General features: G+C 68.3%; 1 protein-coding gene across 2 annotated transcripts in view; it reads left to right on the forward strand.

Annotated features, from left to right (window-relative positions):
* Window positions 1-25,053, forward strand: part of COL11A2 (collagen type XI alpha 2 chain) — a 34,771-nt gene that overhangs the window by 279 nt on the left and 9,439 nt on the right. The window contains exons 2-39 of one of the 2 annotated variants that reach the window (XM_071800927.1): window positions 5,339-5,503; window positions 6,198-6,381; window positions 7,832-7,979; window positions 8,059-8,187; window positions 9,125-9,214; window positions 9,441-9,545; window positions 11,152-11,211; window positions 11,889-11,930; window positions 12,319-12,381; window positions 13,253-13,327; window positions 13,431-13,517; window positions 15,080-15,136; window positions 16,127-16,180; window positions 16,255-16,308; window positions 16,401-16,454; window positions 18,315-18,368; window positions 18,588-18,641; window positions 18,728-18,772; window positions 18,876-18,929; window positions 19,932-19,976; window positions 20,093-20,146; window positions 20,271-20,315; window positions 20,422-20,475; window positions 21,162-21,206; window positions 21,297-21,350; window positions 21,485-21,529; window positions 21,757-21,810; window positions 21,899-22,006; window positions 22,125-22,178; window positions 22,546-22,599; window positions 22,711-22,755; window positions 22,862-22,915; window positions 22,991-23,035; window positions 23,862-23,915; window positions 24,387-24,440; window positions 24,522-24,575; window positions 24,664-24,771; window positions 24,850-24,939. In XM_071800927.1, the coding sequence (XP_071657028.1) occupies window positions 5,339-5,503; window positions 6,198-6,381; window positions 7,832-7,979; window positions 8,059-8,187; window positions 9,125-9,214; window positions 9,441-9,545; window positions 11,152-11,211; window positions 11,889-11,930; window positions 12,319-12,381; window positions 13,253-13,327; window positions 13,431-13,517; window positions 15,080-15,136; window positions 16,127-16,180; window positions 16,255-16,308; window positions 16,401-16,454; window positions 18,315-18,368; window positions 18,588-18,641; window positions 18,728-18,772; window positions 18,876-18,929; window positions 19,932-19,976; window positions 20,093-20,146; window positions 20,271-20,315; window positions 20,422-20,475; window positions 21,162-21,206; window positions 21,297-21,350; window positions 21,485-21,529; window positions 21,757-21,810; window positions 21,899-22,006; window positions 22,125-22,178; window positions 22,546-22,599; window positions 22,711-22,755; window positions 22,862-22,915; window positions 22,991-23,035; window positions 23,862-23,915; window positions 24,387-24,440; window positions 24,522-24,575; window positions 24,664-24,771; window positions 24,850-24,939 (2,690 nt within the window). The remainder of the gene's footprint in view (window positions 1-5,338; window positions 5,504-6,197; window positions 6,382-7,831; window positions 7,980-8,058; window positions 8,188-9,124; window positions 9,215-9,440; window positions 9,546-11,151; window positions 11,212-11,888; window positions 11,931-12,318; window positions 12,382-13,252; window positions 13,328-13,430; window positions 13,518-15,079; window positions 15,137-16,126; window positions 16,181-16,254; window positions 16,309-16,400; window positions 16,455-18,314; window positions 18,369-18,587; window positions 18,642-18,727; window positions 18,773-18,875; window positions 18,930-19,931; window positions 19,977-20,092; window positions 20,147-20,270; window positions 20,316-20,421; window positions 20,476-21,161; window positions 21,207-21,296; window positions 21,351-21,484; window positions 21,530-21,756; window positions 21,811-21,898; window positions 22,007-22,124; window positions 22,179-22,545; window positions 22,600-22,710; window positions 22,756-22,861; window positions 22,916-22,990; window positions 23,036-23,861; window positions 23,916-24,386; window positions 24,441-24,521; window positions 24,576-24,663; window positions 24,772-24,849; window positions 24,940-25,053) is intronic. The other variant, XM_071800928.1, reaches the window with a different exon arrangement.

Here is a 25,053-nt window from a genome sequence, read left to right on the forward strand (position 1 = left end):
CACTGGGGGTCCCGGTGCTCGTAACTGGGAGACACCTGGAGCTGATAATGGGAGACACCTGGAGCTGATAATGGGAGACACCTGGAGCTGGTACTGGGAGCACTGGGGCGTCCCGGTGCTGGTAACTGGGAGACACCTGGAGCTGATACTGGGAGCACTGGGGGGTCCCGGTGCTGGTAACTGGGAGACACCTGGAGCTGATACTGGGAGCACTGGAGGGTCCCAGCGCTGGTAACTGGGAGACACGTGGAGCTGATAGTGGGAGAACTGGATGTAACTGGGTGTTACTGGGTGTACTGGTCTGTACTGGGAATACTGGGCTGTACTGGGCTATACTGGGAACACTGGTCTGTACTGGGTGTAACTGTACTGGGCTGTACTGGGTGTAACTGTACTGGGCTGTACTGGGAATACCGGGCTGTACTGGTCTGTACTGGGAATACTGGGCTGTACTGGGCTGTACTGGGATTACCGGGCCGGCCCAGCCACCGCGGTCCCACCCGCGCTATTTTGAGCCCCGTGGGCACCGCGGGCGGCTCCGGGTGTATTTATAGCCCGGGGGGGCCGGGGCCAGCGCCGGCCGGGCCCCATGGCCCCGAGGGACCGCGGGGCCGGCTGCCCCCCCGAACCCCCGGGCTGCCGGGGACCCCCCGTCCATGGCAGAGTGGGGGGACCCCCGCGTGTCCCCCCGTTCCCCCCCGTGTCCTCCCAGGACCCGTGGGGTGCCGGGGACCCTTCCATCCAAGGCAAAGTGGGGGGACCCCCGTCCCTCCCCCATCTCCCCATTGTCCCCCGTGTCCCCCCTGTCCCCCTCATCCCCTCTGACCCCAATGTCGCCGTGTCCCCCCAGACCCCCCTGGGGTGCCGGGGACCCCTCCATCCATGGCATAGTGGAGGGACCCCCGTGTCCCCCCCATCCCCGTGTGCCCCCCGTCCCCTGTGTCCCCCCCATCCCCGATGCCCCCCGTGTCCCCCCCATCCCCCCGTGTCCCCCCATGTCCCCCCCATCCCCGTGCCCCCCCCGCCCCCCTCCCCGCCACCTTCCGGCTCTTTTTCCACTGGCAGCGGCCGCTGGAAATTCCTTGGGCCGGGATCAGTCGGGAGCGGCTGCCGGTTCCCCCCCCCCAAAAACACCTTCCCCGGGCCCCCCCGGGCACCCCCGGACCCCCCCGGCCCCTGCGCCCCATTGCTGAGCCCCCCACAGCCCCGGTGCTGGAGGGGACCCAGGAGTCCGGGGGGCTCGGGGAGGACCCAGGAGTCCGGGGGCTCGGGGAGCACCTGGGGGTCCCGTGTGCACCGGGGAGCACTGGGGGGTCTAAGGGGGACCCAGGAGTTCGGGGAGCACTGGGGGGGCTCAGGGAGGACCCAGGAGTTCGGGGAGCACTGGGGGGGATCAGGGAGGACCCAGGAGTTCGGGGAGCACTGGGGGGGATCAGGGAGGACCCGGGAGTTCGGGGAGCACTGGGGGGGATCAGGGAGGACCCAGGAGTTCGGGGAGCACTGGGGGGGGCTCAGGGAGGACCCGGGAGTTCGGGGAGCACTGGGGGGGATCAGGGAGGACCCGGGAGTTCGGGGAGCACTGGGGGGGATCAGGGAGGACCCAGGAGTTCGGGGAGCACTGGGGGGGATCAGGGAGGACCCAGGAGTTCGGGGAGCACTGGGGGGGATCAGGGAGGACCCAGGAGTTCGGGGAGCACTGGGGGGGCTCAGGGAGGACCCGGGAGTTCGGGGAGCACTGGGGGGGATCAGGGAGGACCCGGGAGTTCGGGGAGCACTGGGGGGGCTCAGGGAGGACCCAGGAGTTCGGGGAGCACTGGGGGGGATCAGGGAGGACCCAGGAGTTCGGGGAGCACTGGGGGGGCTCAGGGAGGACCCGGGAGTTCGGGGAGCACTGGGGGGGATCAGGGAGGACCCAGGAGTTCGGGGAGCACTGGGGGGGATCAGGGAGGACCCAGGAGTTCGGGGAGCACTGGGGGGGATCAGGGAGGACCCAGGAGTTCGGGGAGCACTGGGGGGGCTCAGGGAGGACCCAGGAGTTCGGGGAGCACTGGGGGGGATCAGGGAGGACCCAGGAGTTCGGGGAGCACTGGGGGGGCTCAGGGAGGACCCAGGAGTTCGGGGAGCACTGGGGGGGATCAGGGAGGACCCAGGAGTTCGGGGAGCACTGGGGGGGCTCAGGGAGGACCCGGGAGTTCGGGGAGCACTGGGGGGGATCAGGGAGGACCCAGGAGTTCGGGGAGCACTGGGGGGGATCAGGGAGGACCCAGGAGTTCGGGGAGCACTGGGGGGGCTCAGGGAGGACCCGGGAGTTCGGGGAGCACTGGGGGGGCTCAGGGAGGACCCAGGAGTTCGGGGAGCACTGGGGGGATCAGGGAGGACCCGGGAGTTCGGGGAGCACTGGGGGGGCTCAGGGAGGACCCAGGAGTTCGGGGAGCACTGGGGGGGCTCAGGGAGGACCCAGGAGTTCGGGGAGCACTGGGGGGGCTCAGGGAGGAGCCGGGAGTTCGGTGACACCGTCCCCGCCGTTCGGGGACACGGGACGGGGAGGGGGGTGGGGAAGGGGCCCCCCCGTGCCCCCCCGGGAGTTGAGTTATGTGCCCGTAATGGCTTTTCCTCCCGCGGCTGAGGATGAATGAAAGGTGGCTCTGTGCGCCGGGAGGGGCCGGGACGGGGGGACGGGAACGGGGGGGACGGGAACGGGGGGGACGGGAACGGGGGGGACACGGGACGGGGGGGACGGGGAACGGGGGCAACAGGGGGAACGGGGAACGGGGGGGACACGGGGATGAGGGGGACGGGGAATGGGGGACAGGGAACGGGGGGAACTGGAGGGGATGGGGGGGGACGGGGCTGCTCCCAGGGTCCCAGTACAGCCCAAGGGTCCCAGTATGATCCAGCTATCCCAGTACAGCCCAGTGGTCCCAGTACAGCCTAGTGGTCCCAGTATGACCCAGCTATCCCAGTACAGCCCAATGGTCCCAGTAGGACCCACCTATCCCATACAACCCAGCTGTCCCAGTATGACCCAAGGGTCCCAGTACAGCCCAAAGGTCCCAGTACGACCCAGCTATCCCAGTACAGCCCAGTGGTCCCAGTACAGCCCAATGGTCCCAGTACAGCTCAAGGGTCCCAGTACGACCCAGCTATCCCAGCACCGCCCAATGGTCCCAGTACAGCCCAAGGGTCCCAGTACGACCCATCTATCCCAGTACAGCCCAATGGTCCCAGTACAGCCCATCTATCCCAGTACAGCCCAAGGGTCCCGGCCAAGTGCCGGGGGGGCCCGATCCCGGTGCCACGGGGCCGGGTGATGAGAAACGCAGGTCGGGGGAGCCGGGGGGGCTGGGGGGATGGGGGCGGTGGGACGGACGCACGGACACGCGGACACACACGGGGCCCCGTGGCCGCGCGCCCCGTTGGCTCCGGGGGGTTTTGGGGTGTTGGGGGTTCGCTGGGGTCACTGCGGGGGCTCCGTGTCCGTCTGTCCGTCCGTCCCCCCCCGGCCCGGGGTTTGGCGGCCGCCCTTGATGGGTTCAGCAGATGCTGCGATGGGGAAAACAGCAGCGGGGACGGGGGGACAATCGGGGGGCGGTTTGGGGGGACACCTGGGGGGTTCGGGGGCGGCTGTGGGTCCGGTAGCCGGGGGGCCCCGGTGAGCCCCCCCCGCTCGGGCCCCGGTGCGACCCCCCCGGCTCGGGCGCCGTCCCGGTGCGGAACAAAGGGCCGTTCATGGGCGTCCCGGGGGGGAGATCGGAATTCGGAGAGCGGGGGGCGGGCACGGCTGCGGTGCCCCACGGCATCCTATGGAACCCTATGGGACTCCATGGCTCCCCACGGCATCCTATGGAACCCTATGGGACTCTATGGCTCCCCACGGCGTCCTATGGAACCCTATGGGACTCTATGGCTCCCCACGGCGTCCTATGGAACCCTATGGGACTCTATGGCTCCCCACGGCGTCCTATGGAACCCTATGGGACTCCATGGCTCCCCACGGCGTCCTATGGATCCCTATGGGACTCCACGGCATCCTATGGAACCCTATGGGACTCCATGGCCCCCCACGGCGTCCTATGGATCCCTATGGGACTCCACGGCGTCCTATGGAACCCTATGGGACTCCATGGCTCCCCACGGCGTCCTATAGAACCCTATGGGACTCCATGGCTCCCCACAGCATCCTATGGAACCCTATGGGACTCCGCGGCTCCCCATGGCATCCTATAGGACCCTACGGCATCCCGTGGGCACCCTATGGGACTCCATGACTCCCCATGGCACGCTGTAGTGCCCGGGGCACCCCACGGCTCCCTATGGCATCCTATAGGACCCCACGACACCCCATGGCATCTCAAGGCACCCTATGGTACACTATGGGACTCCATGGCTCCCAACGGCATCCTATAGGAGCCTATGGCATCCCGTGGGCACCTTATGGGACTCCATGGCTCCCCATGGCACCCTATGGCATCCTACAGGAGCCTATGGCATCCTGTGGGCACCCTATGGAACTCCATGACACCCCATGATACCCTATGGTGCCCCATAGTCCCCATGGCACCCTATGGTGCCTGAGGCATCCCCTGGTACCCTATGGCATCATATGGGACCCCATGGCTCCCCTTGGTACCCCATGACATCCCATAGCACCCCATGGCACCCAGGGCAGCCTATGGGACCCCATGACACCCTATGGCCCCCCATGGCACCCCATAGCCCCCGTGGCACCCTACAGTGCCCAGAACAACCCATGGTACCCTGTGGCACCCATGGCATCCTATGGCGCCCTATGACATCCCCCGGCACCCTATGGCACCCTATAGTGCCCAGGACACCCCATGGTACCCTATGGCATCCCATGGCACCCCATGGCACCTGGAGCAGCCTATGGGACCCCATTCCACCCTATGGCACCCCATAGCACCCCATGGCACCCTATGATATCCCATGGTTGCTGCAGCTCCAGGCGCTGCCCGAGGGCGTCCGCAGGGTCCCCCCGTGTCCCCTCATGTCCCCCGTGTCCCCTCATGTCCCCCGTGTCCCCTCATGTCCCCGTGTCCCCAGGAACCCCCGTGGATGCGCTGTGGCTGCTGCGGCTCCAGGCGCTGCCCGACGGCGTCTGCAAGGTCCCCCCGTGTCCTCTCATGTCCCCCGTGTCCCCCCGTGTCCCCTCGTGTCCCCTCATGTCCCCGTGTCCCCAGGAGCCCCCGCGGACGCGCTGCGGCTGCTGCGGCTCCAGGCGCTGCCCGAGGGCGTCCGCAGGGTCCCCTCATGTCCCCCCGTGTCCCCTCATGTCCCCTCATGTCCCCCGTGTCCCCTCATGTCCCCGTGTCCCCAGGAGCCCCCGTGGACGCGCTGCGGCTGCTGCGGCTCCAGGCGCTGCCCGACGGCGTCCGCAGGGTCCCGGGGTTCTGCGCCGGGACCGACGGCACCGGGACCGACGGCGCCTTCCGCATCGGGCGGGGGGCGCAGCTCAGCGCCCCCACCCGGCAGCTCTTCCCCGGTGAGTGACACGGGGACATTGATGGGGACACGGGGACATGGGGACATCGGGGGGGACACGGGGACATTGGTGGGGATGGGGACATCGGGGGGGACATGGGGACATTGGTGGGGACGTGGGGACATTGGTGGGGATGGGGACATCGGGGGGGACACGGGGACATGGGGACATTGGTCCGGACGTGGGGACATTGGTGGGGATGGGGACATCGGGGGGGACACGGGGACATTGGTGGGGACGTGGGGACATTGGTGGGGAGGGGGACATCGGGGGGGACAGGGGGTTGTGAGGGGAAAACAGGGACATCAGGGACCCGCAGGCGGGTTCAGGGTGTCTGTCTGTCCCATTGACCGGGTTCGGGGTGTCTGTCTGTCTGTCTGTGTGTCCGTCACTCGCTGCCACCCGCAGGCGGGTTCAGGGTGTCCCCAGGGGTCGCGGTGTTTGTCCGTGTGTCCGTGTGTCCGTCGCTCACTGCCACCCGCAGGCGGGTTCGGGGTGTCTGTCTGTCTGTCTGTCCGTGTGTCTGTGTGTCCGTCGCTCACTGCCGCCCGCAGGCGGGTTCGCGGTGTCTGTCTGTCTGTCCGTGTGTCCGTGTGTCCGTCGCTCACTGCCGCCCGCAGGCGGGTTCGCGGTGTCTGTCTGTCTGTCTGTCTGTCCGTGTGTCCGTGTGTCCGTCGCTCACTGCCGCCCGCAGGCGGGTTCCCCGCGCAGTTCTCGCTGCTGGCGCTGCTGCGGGCGGAGCGCGGGGCCCGGCTCCTCCTGTCCGTGCGGGGCCGGGACGGCGCCCCCGGGCTGGGGCTGCACCTGGGCCCGCGGCCCCGCCTCGTCTACGGGGACCGGCAGCCGCGCTTCCGGGGGCCCGACCTGGCGGACGGAAGGTGCGGAGGGGGGGCCCGGGTGGGCAGGGGGTCCCGGCTGGGCAGGGGGTCCCGGGGTGGACGGCAGGTGGGGCCGGGGGGGTCCCAGGAGGGACGGGGGGGGTCCCAGGAGGGATGGTGGTCCCGGGTAGGACGGCAGGTGGGGCCGGGGGGGTCCCAGGAGGGACGGGGGGGGTCCCAGGAGGGATGGTGGTCCCGGGGTGGACGGCAGGTGGGGACGGGGGGGTCCCAGGAGGGACGGGGGTCCCGGGGTGGGCCAGGGGGCTCAGGTGGGTCCCGGGGCGGACAGGGGGTCCTGGGGGGCTCAAGTGGGTCCTGGGGGGCTCAGGTGGGTCCCGGAGTGGACGGCAGGTGGGTCCTGGGACATGTGGGGGGTCCTGGGACGGCAGGTGGGTCCTGGGGGGTCCCACGGGGCTCGGGTGGGTCCTGGGACATGTGGGGGGTCCTGGGGGGCTCAGGTGGGTCCTGGGAGGTCCCACGGGGCTCAGGTGGGTCCTGGGGGATCGGGTGGGTCTTGGGGGGCTCAGGTGGGTCCTGGGACATGTGGGGGGTCCTGGGGGGCTCAGGTGGGTCCTGGGGGGTCCTAGGGAGCTCAGGTGGGTCCCGGGGCAGACAGGGGGTCCCAGGGGGCTCAGGTGGGTCCTGGGACATGTGGGGGGTCCTGGGATGGGAGGTGGGTCCTGGGGGATCCCAGAGGGGACGGGGGTCCCAGGGGGCTCAGGTGGGGTCCTGGGGGGATCGGGTGGGTCTTGGGGGGCTCAGGTGGGTCCTGGGACATGGAGGGGCTCCTGGGGGGCTCAGGTGGGTCCTGGGGGGTCCCAGGGAGCTCAGGTGGGTCCCGGGGTGCACGGTAGGTGGGTCCTGGGACATGTGGGGGTTCCTGGGGTAGACAGGGGGTCCCAGGGTGGGTGGGGGTCATGGGGCAGACAGGGGGTCCTGGGGGGCTCAGGTGGGTCCTGGGGCAGATGGGGGGGCCCGGGGGGATCAGAGGGTCCCAGGGTGTAAGTGGGGGCATCTCAGGGCTTATGGGGGGTCCCAGGGGGCTCAGGTGGGTCCTGGGGTAGACAGGGGCTCCTGGGGAGGATGGGGGGGTCCCAGGGGGCTCAGGGGGGTCCCAGGGGCATTGGGGGGCTCCTGGGGTAGACAGGGGGTCCCAGAGGGATCAGGGGGTTCCCAGGGCCAGTGTGGGGTCCCAAGGGGATCGGGGGGTTCCCAGGGCCAGTGTGGGGTCCCAGGGGAATTGGGGGGGCGGCGGGGTTTATTGGGGGTCCCAGGGGAATCATGGGGGTCCCGGGGTTAATGGTGGATCCCGGGGTGAACAGGGGGTCCAGGGGGATCGGGGTGTCCCAGGTGGATTGGGGGAATCCCAGGGGGATTGGGGGGGTCCCGTGGGGTCCCAGAGGGATCGGGGTCTCCCCCCCCGCCGTGTCCCACGTGCGCGTGCCCGCAGGTGGCACCGCGTGGCCGTGAGCGTGGGCGCGGACTCGGCCACGCTGCTGCTGGACTGCGGGGGGGGGGACACGCAGCCCCTGCCCCTCGGCTCCCGCCCGCACATCGACACCCGCGGCCTCACCGTCCTGGGCGACGAGGGCTTCCAGGTGCGGGGGGGGACACTGGGGTCTATTGGGGGGGGGGGGGGGGGGGGGGTGTCACCCCCTGACCCCCCGTGTCCCGCAGGGTGACATCCAGCAGCTGCTCATCGTCCCCGACCCCCGGGCCGCCTTCCAGCACTGCGAGCGCTACAGCCCCGCGTGTGCCGGGGGGCGGCACCGGGACCCCCCCGCCGATGAGCCCGCCCGGGAGGAGGTGGGGGGCGTGGGATTGGGGGGGGGGGCGTGGGATTTTGAGGGGGCACGGGATTTGGGGGGTGCAGGATTGGGGGGGTGCGGGATTTGGGGGACACAGGATGGGGGGCGCGGGATTTGGAGGGACACAGGATCTGGGGGGGGCAGGATCTGGGGGACATAGGATCTGGGGGGGGCAGGATTTGGAGGGACACAGGATCTGGGGGACACAGGATCTGGGGGGGGCAGGATTTGGAGGGACACAGGATCTGGGGGGGCTCAGAATCTGGGGGGGCACAGGATCTGGGGGGCGCAGGATTTGGGGGAGACACAGGATCGGGGGGGCGGGATTTGGAGGACACAGGATAGGGGGGCGTGGGATTTGGGGGGGCCGGATTTGGGGGGTGCGGGATATGGGGGGACACAGGATTTGGGGGGTGGGATCTGGGGGAGACACAGGATTTGGGGGGGCACGGGGTTTGAGGGGCGGGATTTGGGGGGGCACAGGATCTGGAGGGGCGGGATTTGGAGGGACACAGAATCTGGGGGGGGGCAGGATTTGGAAGACACACAGGATCTGGGGGGGCATGGGATTTGGGGGGCGGGATTTGGGTGACACAGGATCTGGGGGGGTGGGGTTTAGGGGGGACACAGGATTGGGGGCGGGATTTGGGGGGGCGCAGGATTTGGGGGACACAGGATCTGGGGGGGCACGGGATTTGGGGGGTGCAGGATTTGGGGGGGGACACAGGACCTGGGGGGGCGGGATTTGGGGGCACACAGGATCTGGGGGGATGTGGGATTTAGAGGGGGGGTCCCTCCTCCCTGGGGGGGGTTGATGTGTCCCCCCCGCAATGGTTCCGGGGGTGTCCCCGGTGTCCCCCCCCCCAGCTGGTGACGTCCCCCTCCTCTCGCCCCCCCGCCCCCCCCTTGGCCGTGCCCCCCCCCGGGTCCCCAAGTTCTCCGAGGAGACCGGGGGGTCCTACGAGTACCCCGGTTACTATGGGAACCGTGAGGACGCGCCCCCCCCGGGGGGGGACCCCGCAAAGGTAACGGCGGGGGGGGGCCCGTCTGTCCGTCCGCCTGTCCGTCTGTCCTGTGTGTCCGTCCTGTTGCCTCGCAGCGTGCCCCCCCCCCCAAAACAACCCCTAAAGAGCAGCGTGGGAGGTGATGGGTGCGGGGGGGCCCCCGACTTGTGACACCCCCAGGAGCTCACGCCTCATGTTTTGTGTCCCCCCCCTCCCCAAAATTCCCGCCCCCCCACCCTCCCCCAAGGGCCCCCCCCCGATAAAGCAGCGGATGATGAGCACGGCCCCCAGCCTGGGGGGGGCCCCCAAATCCGGCCTGAGCGCCCCCCCCCGAGGAAACAGCTACCGGCAGGTAGAGAGCGACCCCGCGTCCGTGCGTCCGTCTGTCCGTCCGTCCGTGCGTCCGTCCCGCCGCTGGAAATAAAGCGGGGGGGCCCTTCCAGCCCTGCCTTTATTTCCCCCCCCATCCCAAATTCCACCCCCACCCCCCCCAGAACGATCCGGGTGGGTTTTGGGGGTCATCCCCCCCCCCCAGGCTGTGTGTCCGTCGCTTGGCTTGGCTTGTCCGTGTGTCCGTCCCACCTGCCCCCCCCACCCCGTGACCTGTCCCGTCCCCCCCCCCAGGACGCGGGGCTGCCCCCCCCCCCCGCAGGAGGAGGACGCTGGGGGGGTCCCCGTGGGGTACGAATACGTCTATGTGGACCCCCCCGAGGAGATGGGCGTAAGTCGGGGGGGGCTGAGTGTCCGTCCGTCCGTCCGTCCGTCCGGCTCCGCGTCCGTCTGTCTGGCCGCCTTGCCCCATGTGCCCCCCGCGCCCAATTCCCGCCCCCCCGCATGTCTGGGCTGTGACGTCACTCGCGCCACACGTGACGTCATCACCCCCCCATATGCTTTGCCCCCCCCCAATAAGGGCGGCGCTGTTAATTACCCTGCGGGACGAGGTAATTAACGACACCCCCCCCCAACGCTGCCATGGGGGGGCTGGGATTTGAACTGGGGTCCGTGCCCCCCCCCCCCAGTTCCCAAATCCCCCTCCCCGACCTTCCCTTTGCGGGGGGGGGCTGTATTTTTGGGGGGGTTCTATGTTTTGGGGGGGATTCTGTGTATGGGAGAGTTCTGTGTATTAGGGGGTTCTGTGGGGGGGGGGGGTCTGTATGGGGGGGTCTGTATAGGGGGGGTCTGTATGGGGGGTTCTGTATGAGGGGGGCTGTATGGGGGGGTTCTGTATGGGGGGGTCTGTATGGGGGGGTTCTGTATATGTGGGTTCTGATTGGGGGGTTTCTGTATGGGGGGGTCTGTATGGGGGGGTTCTGTATATGTGGGTTCTGATTGGGGGGTTTCTGTATGGGGGGGTCTGTATGGGGGGGTTCTGTATATGTGGGTTCTGATTGGGGGGTTTCTGTATGGGGGGGTCTGTATGGGGGGGTTCTGTATATGTGGGTTCTGATTGGGGGGTTTCTGTATGGGGGGGTCCCGGTGCCTGCACTGATGGTCCCGGGGGGGGTTACATGTGTGTGTATGGGGGTTCTGTATGGGGGGTCCCACACTGATGGTCTCTGGGGGGGGTTACATGTGTGTGTATGGGGGTTCTGTATGGGGGGTCCCACACTGATGGTCCCGGGGGGGGTTACATGTGTGTGTATGGGGGTTCTGTATGGGGGGTCCCACACTGATGGTCTCTGGGGGGGGTTACATGTGTGTGTATGGGGGTTCTGTATGGGGGGTCCCACACTGATGGTCTCTGGGGGGGGTTACATGTGTGTGTATGGGGGTTCTGTATGGGGGGTCCCACACTGATGGTCTCTGGGGGGGGTTACATGTGTGCGTATGGGGGTTCTGTATGGGGGGTCCCACACTGATGGTCTCTGGGGGGGGTTACATGTGTGTGTATGGGGGTTCTGTATGGGGGGTCCCACACTGATGGTCTCTGGGGGGGGTTACATGTGTGCCACCCCCAGGCCGTGCGCGGTGCCCGCGGCTACAAGGGCGAGAAGGGGGAGCCCGCCGTCTTCGAACCGGTGCGTGACCCCCCCCGAATTGTGACCCATGTGACCCCAAATTGTCACCCGTGTCCCCCCCCAGTGTGTGACCCATGTCCCCCAGTGTGTGACTCATGTCCCCCCCATTTGTGACCCATCTCCCTCCCCAATTTGTGACCCCTGTCCACCCCAATTTGTCACCCGTGTCCCCCCCCCAATTTACAACCTGTGTCCCCTCCCAATTTACGACCTGTGTCCCCCCCATTTGTGGCCCATGTCCACCCCAGTTTGTCACCCGTGTCACCTGATTTGTCACCCATGCCCCCCCCAATGTGTCACCCATGCCCCCCCCAATGTGTCACCTGTGCCCCCCCAATTTGTCACTCATGTCCCCCCCATTTCTGACCCGTGTCCCCTCCATTTGTCACCCATGTCCCCCCCTATTCGTCATTCATGTCCCCCCTATTTGTCACCCATGCCCCCCCCATTTGTCACCCATGCCCCCCCCAATTTGTCATTCATGTCCCCCCCTATTTGTCACCCATACCCCCCCCATTTGTCACCCATGTCCCCCCGTATTTGTCACCCGTGTCCCCCCCGATTTGTGACCCATGTCCCCCAGTTCTGACCCATGTTCCCCCCCCGTTTGTCACCCATGTCCCCCCATTTGTCACCCGTGTCCCCCCCCGGTGACACCCCCTGACCTCTCTCCGCAGGGAATGCTGGTGGAGGGCCCCCCCGGCCCCGAGGGCCCCGCGGTAAGACCCCCCCGCCTTGGGTGATGCTTTGGGGGGGGTGTCCCCATTGCCCCCCCCGGTGATGCTTTGGGGGGGGTGTCCCCATTGCCCCCCCCGGTGATGCCTTGGGGGGGGTGTCCCCATTGCCCCCCCGGTGATGCCTTGGGGGGGGTGTCCCCATTGCCCCCCCCGGTGATGCTTTGGGGGGGGTGTCCCCATTGCCCCCCCGGTGATGCCTTGGGGGGGGTGTCCCCATTGCCCCCCCGGTGATGCCTTGGGGGGGGTGTCCCCATTGCCCCCCCCGGTGATGCTTTGGGGGGGGTGTCCCCATTGCCCCCCCGGTGATGCTTTGGGGGGGGTGTCCCCATTGCCCCCCCGGTGCCAGCATCACCCCGTGTCCCCCCCCCAGGGCATGTCGGGACCACCGGGGACACAGGGACCCCCGGGCGCCCCAGGAGAACCCGGAGAGAGGGTGAGTGGGGGGGGCCATGACCCCCCCTTTGCACCACTGACCCCCCCCTTGCACCACTGCCCCCCCCTTTGCACCTCAGCCCCCTCCCCTTTTGCACCACTGACCCCTCCCCTTTGCACCACTGCCCCCCCCTTGCACCACTGACCCCCCCCATTTGCACCACTGCCCCCCCCTTGCACCACTGACCCCCCCCATTTGCACCACTGCCCCCCCCTTGCACCACTGCTCCCCCCATTTGCACCACTGCCCCCCCTTGCACCACTGACCCCCCCTCTTTGCACCACTACCCCCCCTTTGCACCACTGACCCCCCCTTTGCACCTCAGCCCCACCCCTTTTGCACCACTGACCCCCCCCCTTTGCACCACTGCCCCCCCCTTGCACCACTGCTCCCCCCTTTGCACCTCAGCCCCCCCCCTTTTGCACCACTGACCCCCCCTCTTTGCACCACTACCCCCCCTTTGCACCACTGCCCCCCCTTGCACCACTGCTCCCCCCTTTGCACCTCAGCCCCCCCCCTTTTGCACCACTGACCCCCCCTCTTTGCACCACTACCCCCCCTTTGCACCACTGACCCCCCCTTTGCACCTCAGCCCCACCCCTTTTGCACCACTGACCCCCCCTCTTTGCACCACTGCCCCCCCTTTGCACCACTGCCCCCCCTTGCACCACTGCTCCCCCCTTTGCACCTCAGCCCCCCCCCTTTTGCACCACTGACCCCCCCTCTTTGTACCACTACCCCCCCTTTGCACCACTGCCCCCCCTTGCACCACTACCCCCCCCATTTACACCACTGCCCCCCCTTGCACCACTGCCCCCCCTTGCACCACTGCCCCCCCTTGCACCACTGACCCCCCGGTACCGCCCCCCAGGGCCCCCCCGGCCGCCCCGGCCTCCCCGGCTCGGACGGGACCCCCGGCCCCCCCGGCACGTCCATGATGCTGCCGGTGAGTCCCGAGACCCCACGGACCGCGTGTCCCCCCCTCCCCGTTGTGAGTCCTGGGGGGGGTCCCGTCCCCCGGCCCCCCCCCCACCGTGTCCCTGTCCCAGTTCCGCTTCGGGAGCGGGGGGGGCGACAAGGGCCCCGCGGTGGCGGCGCAGGAGGCGCAGGCGCAGGCGCTGCTGCAGCAGGCGCGGGTGAGTGGGGGGCACCACACTGGGGGGGTCCCACATTGGGGGGGGTCCCACATTGGGGGGGTCCCACATTGGGGGGGGGTCCCACATTGGGGGGGGTCCCACATGGGGGGGGTCCCACATTGGGGGGGGTTCCCACATGGGGGGGGGTCCCACATTGGGGGGGGGTCCCACATTGGGGGGGGTCCCACATTGGGGGGGTCCCACATGGGGGGGGGGTCCCACATTGGGGGGGTCCCACATTGGGGGGGGTCCCACATTGGGGGGGGGTCCCACATGGGGGGGTCCCCACATTGGGGGGGGGTCCCACATTGGGGGGGTCCCACATTGGGGGGGGGTCCCACATTGGGGGGGTCCCACATGGGGGGGGGGTCCCACATTGGGGGGGGGTCCCACATTGGGGGGGTCCCACATGGGGGGGGGTCCCACAATGGGGGGGGGTCCCCACATTGGGGGGGTCCCACATGGGGGGGGGTCCCACAATGGGGGGGGTCCCACATTGGGGGGGTCCCACATGGGGGGGGGGTCCCACATGGGGGGGGGTCCCACATTGGGGGGGGTCCCACATTGGGGGGGTCCCACATTGGGGGGGTCCCACATGGGGGGGGGTCCCACAATGGGGGGGGGTCCCCACATTGGGGGGGTCCCACATGGGGGGGGGTCCCACAATGGGGGGGGTCCCACATTGGGGGGGTCCCACATGGGGGGGGGGTCCCACATGGGGGGGGGTCCCACATTGGGGGGGGTCCCACATTGGGGGGGTCCCACATGGGGGGGGTCCCACATTGGGGGGGGGTCCCACATTGCGGGGGGAGAGTCACCATATTGGGGGGGGGTCACTATTTTGGGGGGTTGTCCCTATTCTGGGGGGGGGTCACCGTATTGGGGGGGGTCACCATGTTGGGGGGTGTCCCCATTTTTGGGGAGGGGGGTCACTATTTTGGGAGGTTGTCGCTATTCTGGGGGGGGGGTCATCGTATTGGGGGGGGGTCCCCATGTTGGGGGGGTGTCCCCATTTTGGGGGGGGTCTCCCCATTTTGGGGGGGGTCACTATTTTGGGGGGTGTCCCCATGTTGGGGGGGTCACTACATCAGGGGGGAGGTCCCCATTTTGGGGGAGGTCCCCATTTTTGGGGGGGTGTCCCTATTTTGGGGGGGAGTCACCATATTGGGGGGGTATCCCCATTTTGGGGGGGGGCATCACCATATTGGGGGGGAAATCACCATATTGGGGGGTAGGGCCCTGTATTGGGGGGGTGTCCCCATATTTGGGGGGGGGGTCACCATATTGGTGGGGGTCATCATTTGGGGGGGAATCACCATATTGGGAGGGGTGTCCCCATTTTGGGGGGGGGTCACAATATTGGGAGGGAAATCACCATATAGGGGGGTGTCCCCATATAGGGGGGTGTCCCCATATAGGGGGGTGTCCTCATATTTGGAGCACGTCCCCATTTTTTGGGGAAAATCACTATATTGTGGGGAGGTCTCCATTTTGGGGGGGGTCACCATATTGGGAGGGGTCCCATACGAGGAATGACCCCCCCTGTGTGCTTTGCCCCCCAGCTGGCCCTGCGGGGCCCCCCCGGACCCATGGGGTACACCGGCCGCCCCGGGCCCATGGTGGGTATGGGGGTTCGGGGTGTTCAGGGGGTTCGGGGTGTTCAGGGGGTTTGGGGGCTCGGGGGGTTTGGGGGGCTCGGGGGGTTTGGGGTTCAGGGGGTTTGGGGGGTTTGGGGGGTTTGAAGTTCAGGGAGTTTGGGGGGTTTGGGGGGTTTGGGGGGTTGGGGTTCAGGGGGCTTTGGGGGTTCGGGGGGTTTAGGGGATTTGGGGAGTTCAGGGTGTTGGGGGGTTTGGGGGGTTCAGGAGATTTGGGGTTCAGGGGGTTTGGGAGCTTTGGGGGGTTGGGGTTCAGGGGGCTTGGGGGATTTGGGGCTTGGGGGGTTTGAGGGGTTTGAGGTACAGGGGGTTTGGGGGGCTTGGGGTTTGGGGGGGTTGGGGTTCAGGGGGCTTTGGGGGTTCGGAAGGTTCAGGGTGTTTGGGGTTTAGGGGATTTGGGGAGTTCAGGGTGTTGGGGGGTTCAGGAGATTTGGGGTTCAGGGGGTTTGGGAGCTTTGGGGGGTTTGGGGTTCAGGGGGCTTTGGGGCTTGGGGGGTTTGGGGGGTTTGAGGTTCAGGGGGTTTGGGGCGTTTGGGGTTTGAGGGGGTTGTGGTTCAGGGGGTTTGGGGGGTTTGGGGTTTGAGGGGGTTGGGGTTCAGGGGGCTTTGGGGGTTCGGAGGGTTCAGGGTGTTTGGGGTTTAGGGGATTTGGGGAGTTCAGGGTGTTGGGGGGTTCAGGAGATTTGGGGTTCAGGGGGTTCAGGAGCTTTGGGGGGTTTGGGGTTCAGGGGGCTTTGGGGGTTGGGGGGTTTGAGGTTCAGGGGGTTTGGGGCGTTTGGGGTTTGGGGGGTTGGGGTTCAGGGGGCTTTGGGGGTTCGGGGGTTCAGGATGTTTGGGGTTTAGGGGGTTTGGGGAGTTCAGGGTGTTGGGGGTTTGGGGGGTTCAGGAGACTTGGGGTTCAGAGGGTTTGGGGGTTTGGGGTGCTGGGGCCCCCCTGAGCGCCCCCACCCCGCAGGGCCAGCCCGGCAGCACCGGCGTGAAGGGCGAGTCCGGAGACTTCGGGCCCCAGGTGAGTGGGGGGGAGCGGACCCCTGTGACCCCCCCTCGTTAACCAGCGCCTCGTTAACACCCCCCCCCCAACAGGGTCCCCGAGGTCCCCAGGGGCTGACGGGCCCCCCGGGAAAGCCCGGCCGGAGGGTGAGTTGGGGGTTTGGGGGGGTTTGGGGGACTTGGGGGGTTTTGGGGGGTCTGGGGGGTCTGTGCCCCCTGCTGACCCCCCCGTCCCGCAGGGCCGCCCGGGGGCTGATGGCGCTCGGGGGATGCCCGGTGACCCCGGCGTGAAGGTAACGGGGGACCCCCTACTCTTGGGGTCCCCCCCCCTTGTATCCCCCCACACCCTTGGGTCCCCCCCCTCCCCTTGGGTCCCCCCCTTCTTGGGTTCCCCCCCACCCTTAGGGTCCCCCCCTCCTTGGGTTCCCCCCCACCCTTGGGTCCCCCCCCTCCCCTTGGGTCCCCCCCTTCTTGGGTTCCCCCTCACCTTTGGGTTCCCCCCACCCTTGGGTTCCCCTCCACCCTTGGGTTCCCCCCACCCTTGGGTTCTCCCCATTCCTGGGGTCCCCCTCCCCTTGGGTCCCCCCCATCTGGGGTTCCCCCCAACCTTGGGGTTCCCCCCACCCTTGGGTTCTCCCCATTCCTGGGGTCCCCCTCCCCTTGGGTCCCCCCCACCTGGGGTTCCCCCCAACCTTGGGTTCCCCCCACCTTTGGGTTCCCCCCACCCTTGGGTTCCCCCCACTCTTGGGGTTCCCCCCCACCCTTGGGCTCTCCCCATTCCTGGGGTGCCCCTCCCCTTGGGTCCCCCCCACCTGGGGTTCCCCCCAACCTTGGGGTTCCCCCAACCTTTGGGTTCCCCCCACCCTTGGGTTCTCCCCACTCTTGGGGTCCCCCCACCCTTGGGTCCCCCCCACCCGGGGTTTCCCCCCACCTGGGGTTCCCCCCAACCTTGGGGTTCCCCCCACCCTTGGGTTCTCCCCATTCCTGGGGTCCCCCTCCCCTTGGGTCCCCCCCACCTGGGGTTCCCCCCAACCTTGGGTCCCCCCCACCTTTGGGTTCCCCCCCACCTTGGGGTTCCCCCACCTTTGGGTTCCCCCCACCCTTGGGTTCCCCCCACTCCTGGGGTCCCCCCACCCTTGGGTCCCCCACCTGAGCTCTGGGCCGGGTGAACTGGGGACACTGGGATCCCGTGGGATGGGGACGAGGAGCCCGGGTGGAACGGGGCGATTCGGGGGGGGGGGCGACGACACAATGTGGGACCCCCCCCCGATTTGGGGGTCCCTCTTGGGGGCTGATCCCAGGTCTGGGCTGATCCCATTGGTCCCAGTTTACCCTGGATCCCACTGATCCCGGTTTATCCCACTGGTCCTGGTTTACCTTGGATCCCACTGATCCCAGTTTATCCCACTGGTCCTGGTTTATCCCACTGATCCTGGTTTATCCTGGATCCCACTGATCCCGGTTTATCCCAGTGATCCCAGTTCATCCCAGATCTCACTGGTCCTGGTTTACCCTGGATCCTACTGATCCTGGTTTATCCCACTGGTCCCAGTTTACCCTGGATCCTACTGATCCCAGTTTATACCACTGATCCCGGTTTATCCCGGTTATCCCACTGGTCCCGGTTTGTCCCACTGATCCCAGTTTATCCCGGATCCCACTGATCCTGGTTTATCCCATTGACCCTGGTTTATCCCACTGATCCCAGTTTATCCCGGATCCCACTGATCCCGGTTTATCCCATTGACCCCGGTTTATCCCACTGATCCCAGTTTATCCTGGATCCCATTGATCCCGGTTTATCCCATTGACCCCGGTTTATCCCACTGATCCCAGTTTATCCCACTGATCCCAGTTTATCCCGGATCCCACTGGTCCCGGTTTATCCCACTGATCCCAGTTTATCCCACTGATCCCAGTTTATCCCGGATCCCACTGGTCCCGGTTTATCCCATTGACCCCGGTTTATCCCATTGACCCCGGTTTATCCCACTGGTCCCGGTTTATCCCATTGACCCCGGTTTATCCCACTGATCCCGCTTTACCCCACATCCCGGCTGCTCTGGGCTCATCCAGGACCTGCGCTGATCCTGGGGGGCCCCCAGCACCCCCCCCCCCAAACTGCACCCTCAGCGCCACCTCTGTGCCCCCAGGGCGAGCGCGGCTTCGACGGGCTGCCCGGGCTGCCGGGCGACAAGGGCCACCGGGTGAGTCCCCCCCAACCGCGGGGTTCCCACCCCCCCCGCTCCCCGCACCCCCCCCATTCCCACCGCCCCCCCCGCCCCCCGCCCCCAACCCGCAGCCGAGCAAACACGGCGCACAGAGCCCCATTCACACCGCACACTGGGCCCATTCACACCTGCCCCCCCCCCCCCCAAAACCGCAGCGCCCCCCCCGCCTGAGCGCCTTGTGTGTCCCCCCCCCAGGGCGAGAGCGGCGCGCAGGGGCTGCCGGGCCCCCCCGGCGAGGACGGCGAGAGGGTGAGTGGGGCCGCCGAGGGGGGGCGCGGGGTGACCCCCCCACATCGTCACCCACCCCCCCTCATTGTCCCCTTGTCCCTGCGCAGGGTGACGATGGAGACGTGGGACCCCGAGGGCTGCCCGGAGAAGCGGTACTGGGGGGGACAAAGCGGTGGCGCCTGGGGGGGGACGTCGCCTCCCGCCCCCCCACCCCCCCCCGGTGCCTCCTGACCCCCCCCTCCGTGTGCCCCACAGGGACCCAGGGGGCTGCTGGGCCCCAAGGGCCCCCCCGGCATCCCCGGCCCCCCGGTGAGTGCCATGGGCAGAGCCCCCCCCTTATCCCCCCCGTCCCGTGTCCCCCCAAACCCCATGTCCCCCCCATCCCCGTGTCCCCCAAAAACCCAATGTCCCCCCCATGTCCCCCCCAAACCCCATGTCCCCCCCATCCCCGTGTCCCCCAAAAACCCAATGTCCCCCCATGTCCCCCCAAACCCCATGTCCCTCCCGTCCCCGTGTCCCCCAAAAACCCAGTGTCCCCCCATGTCCCCCCAAACCCCATGTCCCCCCATCCCCATGTCCCCCAAAAACCCAATGTCCCCCCCATGTCCCCCCCAAACCCCATGTCCCCCCCATCCCCGTGTCCCCCCCAAATCCAATGTCCCCCCATCCCCATGTCTCCCCTGTTCCTGTGTCCCCCCAACCCAATGTCCCCCTGTCCCTATGTGTCCCCCTCCCATGCCCCCCAAACCTGCTGTACCCCCATCCCCGTGTCCCCCCAAATCCAATGTCCCCCCGTCCCCATGTCCCCTCGTCCCCATGTCCCCCCCAAACCTGCTGTCACCCCATTCCTGTGTGTCCCCCATTCCTGTGTGTCCCCCATCCCCATGTCCCCCATCCCTGTGTCCCCTGTCCCCATGTCCCCCCAAACCTGCTGTCCCCCTCATGTCCCTGTCCCCCCCCACACCTCCTGTCCCCCCTGTCCCTATGTCCCCCCCAACCTGCTGTCACCCCCATTCCTGTGTCCCCCGTCCCTGTGTCCCCCCAAACCCACTGTCCCCCCGTCCCCATGTCCCTTGTCCGTGTCCCCTGTCCCCGTGTCCCCCAAAACCTGTTGTGCTCCCATCCCCATGTCCCCCTACACCTGTTGTCCTCCCCATGTCCCCTGTGTCCCCTGTCCCCGTGTCCCCCAAAACCTGTTGTCCCCCCCATCCCCGTGTCCCCCCAAGCCTGTTGTCCCCCCATGTCCCCTGTCCCCATGTCCCCTTGTCCCCCCGTGTCCCCTGTCCCCCCCTCATCGCCACCTCCCCGCAGGGCGTGCGTGGCATGGACGGTCCCGTGGGGCCCAAGGGGAACCTGGTGAGCCTGGGGGGCACCCAGCGTGTCCCCCCCAATGCCCCCCCCCCCCCCCCGTGCCACCCCGGGGACACCCGCGTGTCCCCAACAGCGTCCTCATTCCCCACCCATTGTCACAGGGGCCACAAGGGGAGCCCGGACCCCCCGGCCAGCAGGGGACCCCCGGAACTCAGGTAACCCCCCCATTCCAGACCCCCCCACAGCAAAGGGGGGCACAACGGGGTAACCCCCCCATTCTGGACCCCCCCGCAGTGAGGGGGGCACAAGGGGGTAACCCCCCCAATCTCTGTGTTTTAGGGGCTCCCGGGACCTCAAGGCGCCACGGGCCCCCCCGGAGAGAAGGTGGGGCCGGGTCCCCCCCGGGGGTGTGGGGGAATGGGGGGGGGGACACAAAGCTGTGCCCCCCAACCCCCCCGGTGCCACCGCTCACCCGGCTGCTCTGTCCCAGGGTCCCCAGGGGAAACCCGGCCTGCCCGGCACGCCCGGCTCCGACGGACCCCCCGTGAGTGCCACCCCCCGGGGTCACCCCCCCGGGGTCACCCCCCCGGTGTCACCCCCCCGGTGTCACCCCATCAGTGTCACCCCCATCAGTGTCACCCCCCCGGTGTCACCCCCATCAGTGTCACCCCTGCAGTGTCAACCCCTCAGTGTCACCCCTACAGTGTCACCCCCCCGGTGGTGTCACCCCCCCAGTGGTGTCACCCCCCCCCACAGTGTCACCCCCCCTGCAGTGTCACCCCCACCATTGTCACCCCCATCATTGTCACCCCCCCTGCAGTGTCACCCCCACCATTGTCACCCCCATCATTGTCACCCCCCCACAGTGTCACCCCCCATCATTATCACCCCCATCATTGTCACCCCCCCACTGTGTCACCCCCCATCATTATCACCCCCATCATTGTCACCCCCCACAGTGTCACCCCCCTTAGTGTCACCCCCGGCGGTGTCACCCCCCCAGCATTGTCACCCCCACCGACACTGTCACCCCCCCGTCACTGTCACCCCCGTCCCTGTCACCCCCCGGGTGACCCCCCAAGGCTGCTCCGGCCACATCTGCCCCACTGTCCCCAAGTCCCCAAGTCCCCGAACCCCCAAGGGGCTGCTTGTGGGTCTGGGGGGGGTGGGACCCACACCGGGGGGGGAGGTCACAGGTGCCACCTCAACCGTGTCCCCTCGTGTCCCCAGGGCCACCCCGGCAAGGAGGGCCCCCCCGGCACCAAGGGCAACCAGGTAAAGCACCCCCGTCCCCCCCACGCGTCCCCGTCCCGGGGGGGTCACCCCACGCTCTGTGACCCCCCCGGTGTCCCTGTCCCCCCGCAGGGTCCCTCGGGTCCCCAGGGCCCCATTGGTTACCCAGGGCCGCGCGGTGTCAAGGTCAGTGCCGGGTTTTGGGGGGGGGGGGGGGTGGCATTTTTGGGGTCAAACCATGCAGATTTGGGAGCGGTGTCACCCCCCCATGCCGTGTGTCACCCCCCCCATGCCGTGTGTCACCCCTCCTCTGTCCCCAGGGGGTGGACGGCATCCGGGGGCTGAAGGGCCACAAGGGCGAGAAGGTGGGTGTCTGTCTGTCCATCCGCCTCTGTCCGTCCATCCGCCTCTGTCTGTCCATCCGTCTCTGTCTGTCCATCCGCCTCTGTCTGTCCATCCGCCTCTGTCCGTCCATCCGCCTCTGTCTGTCCATCCGTCCCTGTCTGTCCATCCGCCTCTGTCCGTCCATCCGCCCCCGTCTGTCCCCCCCATGGTGGCACTGTCACCGTCACCATCCTCATCCTCTGGGCAGGGCGAGGAAGGCTTCCCCGGCTTCAAGGGCGACGTGGGCGTCAAAGGCGACCGGGTAGGTGTTGGGGGGGGTCCCCGGTGTCCCCCCCCACCCCAGGGGGTGTGGGACCACCCTGACACCCCCCCAATGTCCCCCCCCCCAGGGTGAAATCGGGGTCCCCGGGTCGCGGGGCGAGGACGGACCCGAGGGGCCCAAGGGACGGACGGGACCCACCGGTGACCCCGGGCCCGTGGGGCTGGTCGGCGAGAAGGTGAGGGGACAACGAGGGGACAACGAGGGGACAACGAGGGGACGTGGGGGTGGACCCCCCCGTGCCCCCCCTGCCCCCCCCCGCACCCCGTGACCCCCCCCCCATCTCTTTTCCGCAGGGGAAGCTGGGGGTGCCAGGTCTACCCGGGTACCCCGGGCGCCAGGGGCCCAAGGTGAGCGCTATGGGGCTGCCCCATATGTGTGTGTGACCCCCCCCCCCCAAAATCACTGACCCCAACCCCACTGACCCCCCCAAACCCCACTGACCCCCTCCCAAACCCCACTGACCCCCCCAACCCCACTGACCCCCCCCAAAACACCACTGACCCCCCCCAAACTCCACGACCCCCCAACCCCACTGACCCCCCCAACACCACTGACTCCCCAACCCCACTGACCCCCCCAAACCCCACTGACCCCCCACACCCTGACCCCCCCAAACCCCACTGCCCCCCCCACACCCCTGACCCCCCCAACCCCACTGACCCCCCCACACCCCTGACCCCCCAAATCCCCACTGACCCCCCCTCTCCACCCCAGGGGTCCCAGGGGTTCCCCGGATTCCCCGGCAGCAACGGCGAGAAGGGCGCACGGGTGAGTTGGGTGCCCCCCCAATTTGGGGACGCCCCCCGGTGGGGTGGGGGGGTCCCTGCCCTATGCCCCCCCCCTCCCCAAAAGGAGTCTCTGAACTGATTTGTCCCATAGGGTCTGGCCGGCAAATCGGGGCCCAGGGGGGAGCGCGGCCCCACGGTGAGTGGGGGGGGTCAGTGCCCCCCCAGACCCAACCACCCAGCACCCCCACATTGTGGGGGGGTCACGGCCCATCCGTCACCCCCCCCACCCCGTCCTCCCGCAGGGACCCAGGGGACAACGGGGACCACGCGGAGCCACCGGGAAGTCGGGGGCCAAGGTCAGTTTGGGGGGGCTGGGGGGGTCACCTATGGGCACCCCAGAACTGTCCCCATCATCCTTGCCCCCCCCACAGGGCACGTCCGGCAGTGATGGCCCCCATGGCCCCCCCGGCGAACGGGTGAGTGACCCCCCCGGCTGGGTTTGGGGTGGGGGGGTCCCCGGGGTGTCACCCACCTGGGCTGGGTGCTGTGACCCCCATTGACCCCCCCTATTGCCCCCCCAATGCCCCCCCTATTGTCCCCCACTGACCCCCATCGCCCCCCCATGGCCCCTTGTTGCCCCCCATTGTCCCCCGGATTGTCCCCTTAATGCCCCCCCATCGCCCCCCCATTGTCCCCCCTTTGTCCCCCATCGCCCCCATATCGGCCCCTAACGCCCCCCCATTGTCCCTAATGCCCCCCATTGTCCCCTATCGCCCCCCCATTGTCCCCCATTGCCCCCCATTGTCCCCCATCGCCCCCCCATTGTCCCCCATTGCCCCCCATTGCCCCCCATTGTCCCCCATCGCCCCCCCATTGTCCCCCATTGTCCCCCATTGCCCCCCATTGCCCCCCATTGTCCCCCATCGCCCCCCATTGTCCCCCATCGCCCCCCCATTGTCCCCCATTGCCCCCCATTGTCCCCCATCGCCCCCGCATTGTCCCTAATGCCCCTCATTGTCCCCCATTGTCCCCCATTGTCCCCCATTGTCCCCCATCGTCCCCCATCGTCCCCCATCGCCCCCCCATTGCCCCCTCATTGCCCCCCAGCACACACTCTCATGGGGGTGTCAGTGCTGCTCCGCTAATGATCTCTGTGTTAATTAGCGTTAATTAGCGTTAATTAGCGTTGATTAGCGTTAATTAGCGTTAATTAGCGTTAATTAGCGTTAATTAGCGTTAATTAGCGTTAATTAGCCTTAATTAGCGTTGATCAGCACTGTCCCCCCCTTTCCCCCCACCCAGGGGCTGCCAGGACCGCAGGGACCCAACGGCTTCCCAGGACCCAAAGGACCCCCCGTAAGTACCGGGGTGTCCCCCCCCCCCATAAATACCGGGGTGTCGTCCCCCCCCCCATAAATACCGGGGTGTCCCCCCCATAAATACCGGGGTGTCCCCCCCCCATAAATACCGGGGTGTCCCCCCCATAAATACCGGGGTGTCCCCCCCCCATAAATACCGGGGTGTCCCACCCCCCCCCATAAATACCGGGGTGTCCCCCCCATAAATACGGGGGATCCCCCCATAGGTACCGGGGTGTCCCCCCATAAATACCGGGGTGTCCCCCCCATAAATACGGGGGATCCCCCCATAGGTACCGGGGTGTCCCCCCCATAAATACGGGGCGTCCCCCCATAGGTACCGGGGTGTCCCCCCATAAATACCGGGGTGTCCCCCCCATAAATACGGGGGGTCCCCCCCATAAATACGGGGGATCCCCCCATAGGTGCCGGGGTGTCCCCCCCGGTGCCGCTGACCCCCCCTCCGCAGGGCCCCCCCGGCAAGGACGGGCTCCCCGGCCACCCGGGCCAGCGCGGCGAAGTCGTGAGTGTCCCCATGTCCCCCCCCGCGTGTCCCCCCCCCCAGGTGCCCCCCCCTCACCCTTCTCCTCTCTCCCCCCACCAGGGATTCCAAGGCAAAACCGGCCCCCCCGGCCCCCCCGGGGTGGTGGGGCCCCAGGTGAGTGTGGGGGGGTGGGTGGTGGGGGGGTCCCCGTTCCGCGGGGCCGCGCTGACCGTTGTCCCCTTGCCCCCCCCCCGGGTCGCAGGGAGCGGCGGGGGAGTCCGGGCCCATGGGGGAGCGCGGCCACCCGGGCCCCCCCGGCCCCCCCGGCGAGCAGGGGCTGCCGGGCCCCTCGGGCAAGGAGGGCACCAAGGTGAGAGGGGTGGGGGGGGGGGGGTTTGGGGGGGACCGGGGGTGACCCCCCCGTCTCACCCTGTGCCCCCCCCCCCAGGGAGACCCCGGCCCCGCCGGCTCCCCCGGGAAGGACGGCCCGGCCGGGCTGCGGGGCTTCCCCGGAGAGCGGGGGCTGCCCGGCACCCCCGTGAGTACCGCGGCCAGGGACCCCCGGGACCCCCCCGGGACCCCCCCGGGACCCCCCCGGGACCCCCCCGGGAACCCCCACCTCGGGAACCCCCCCCGGGAACCCCCCCGGGAC

Source organism: Patagioenas fasciata, chromosome 34, assembly GCF_037038585.1.
Source record: "Patagioenas fasciata isolate bPatFas1 chromosome 34, bPatFas1.hap1, whole genome shotgun sequence".
Lineage (NCBI taxonomy): Eukaryota > Metazoa > Chordata > Aves > Columbiformes > Columbidae > Patagioenas > Patagioenas fasciata.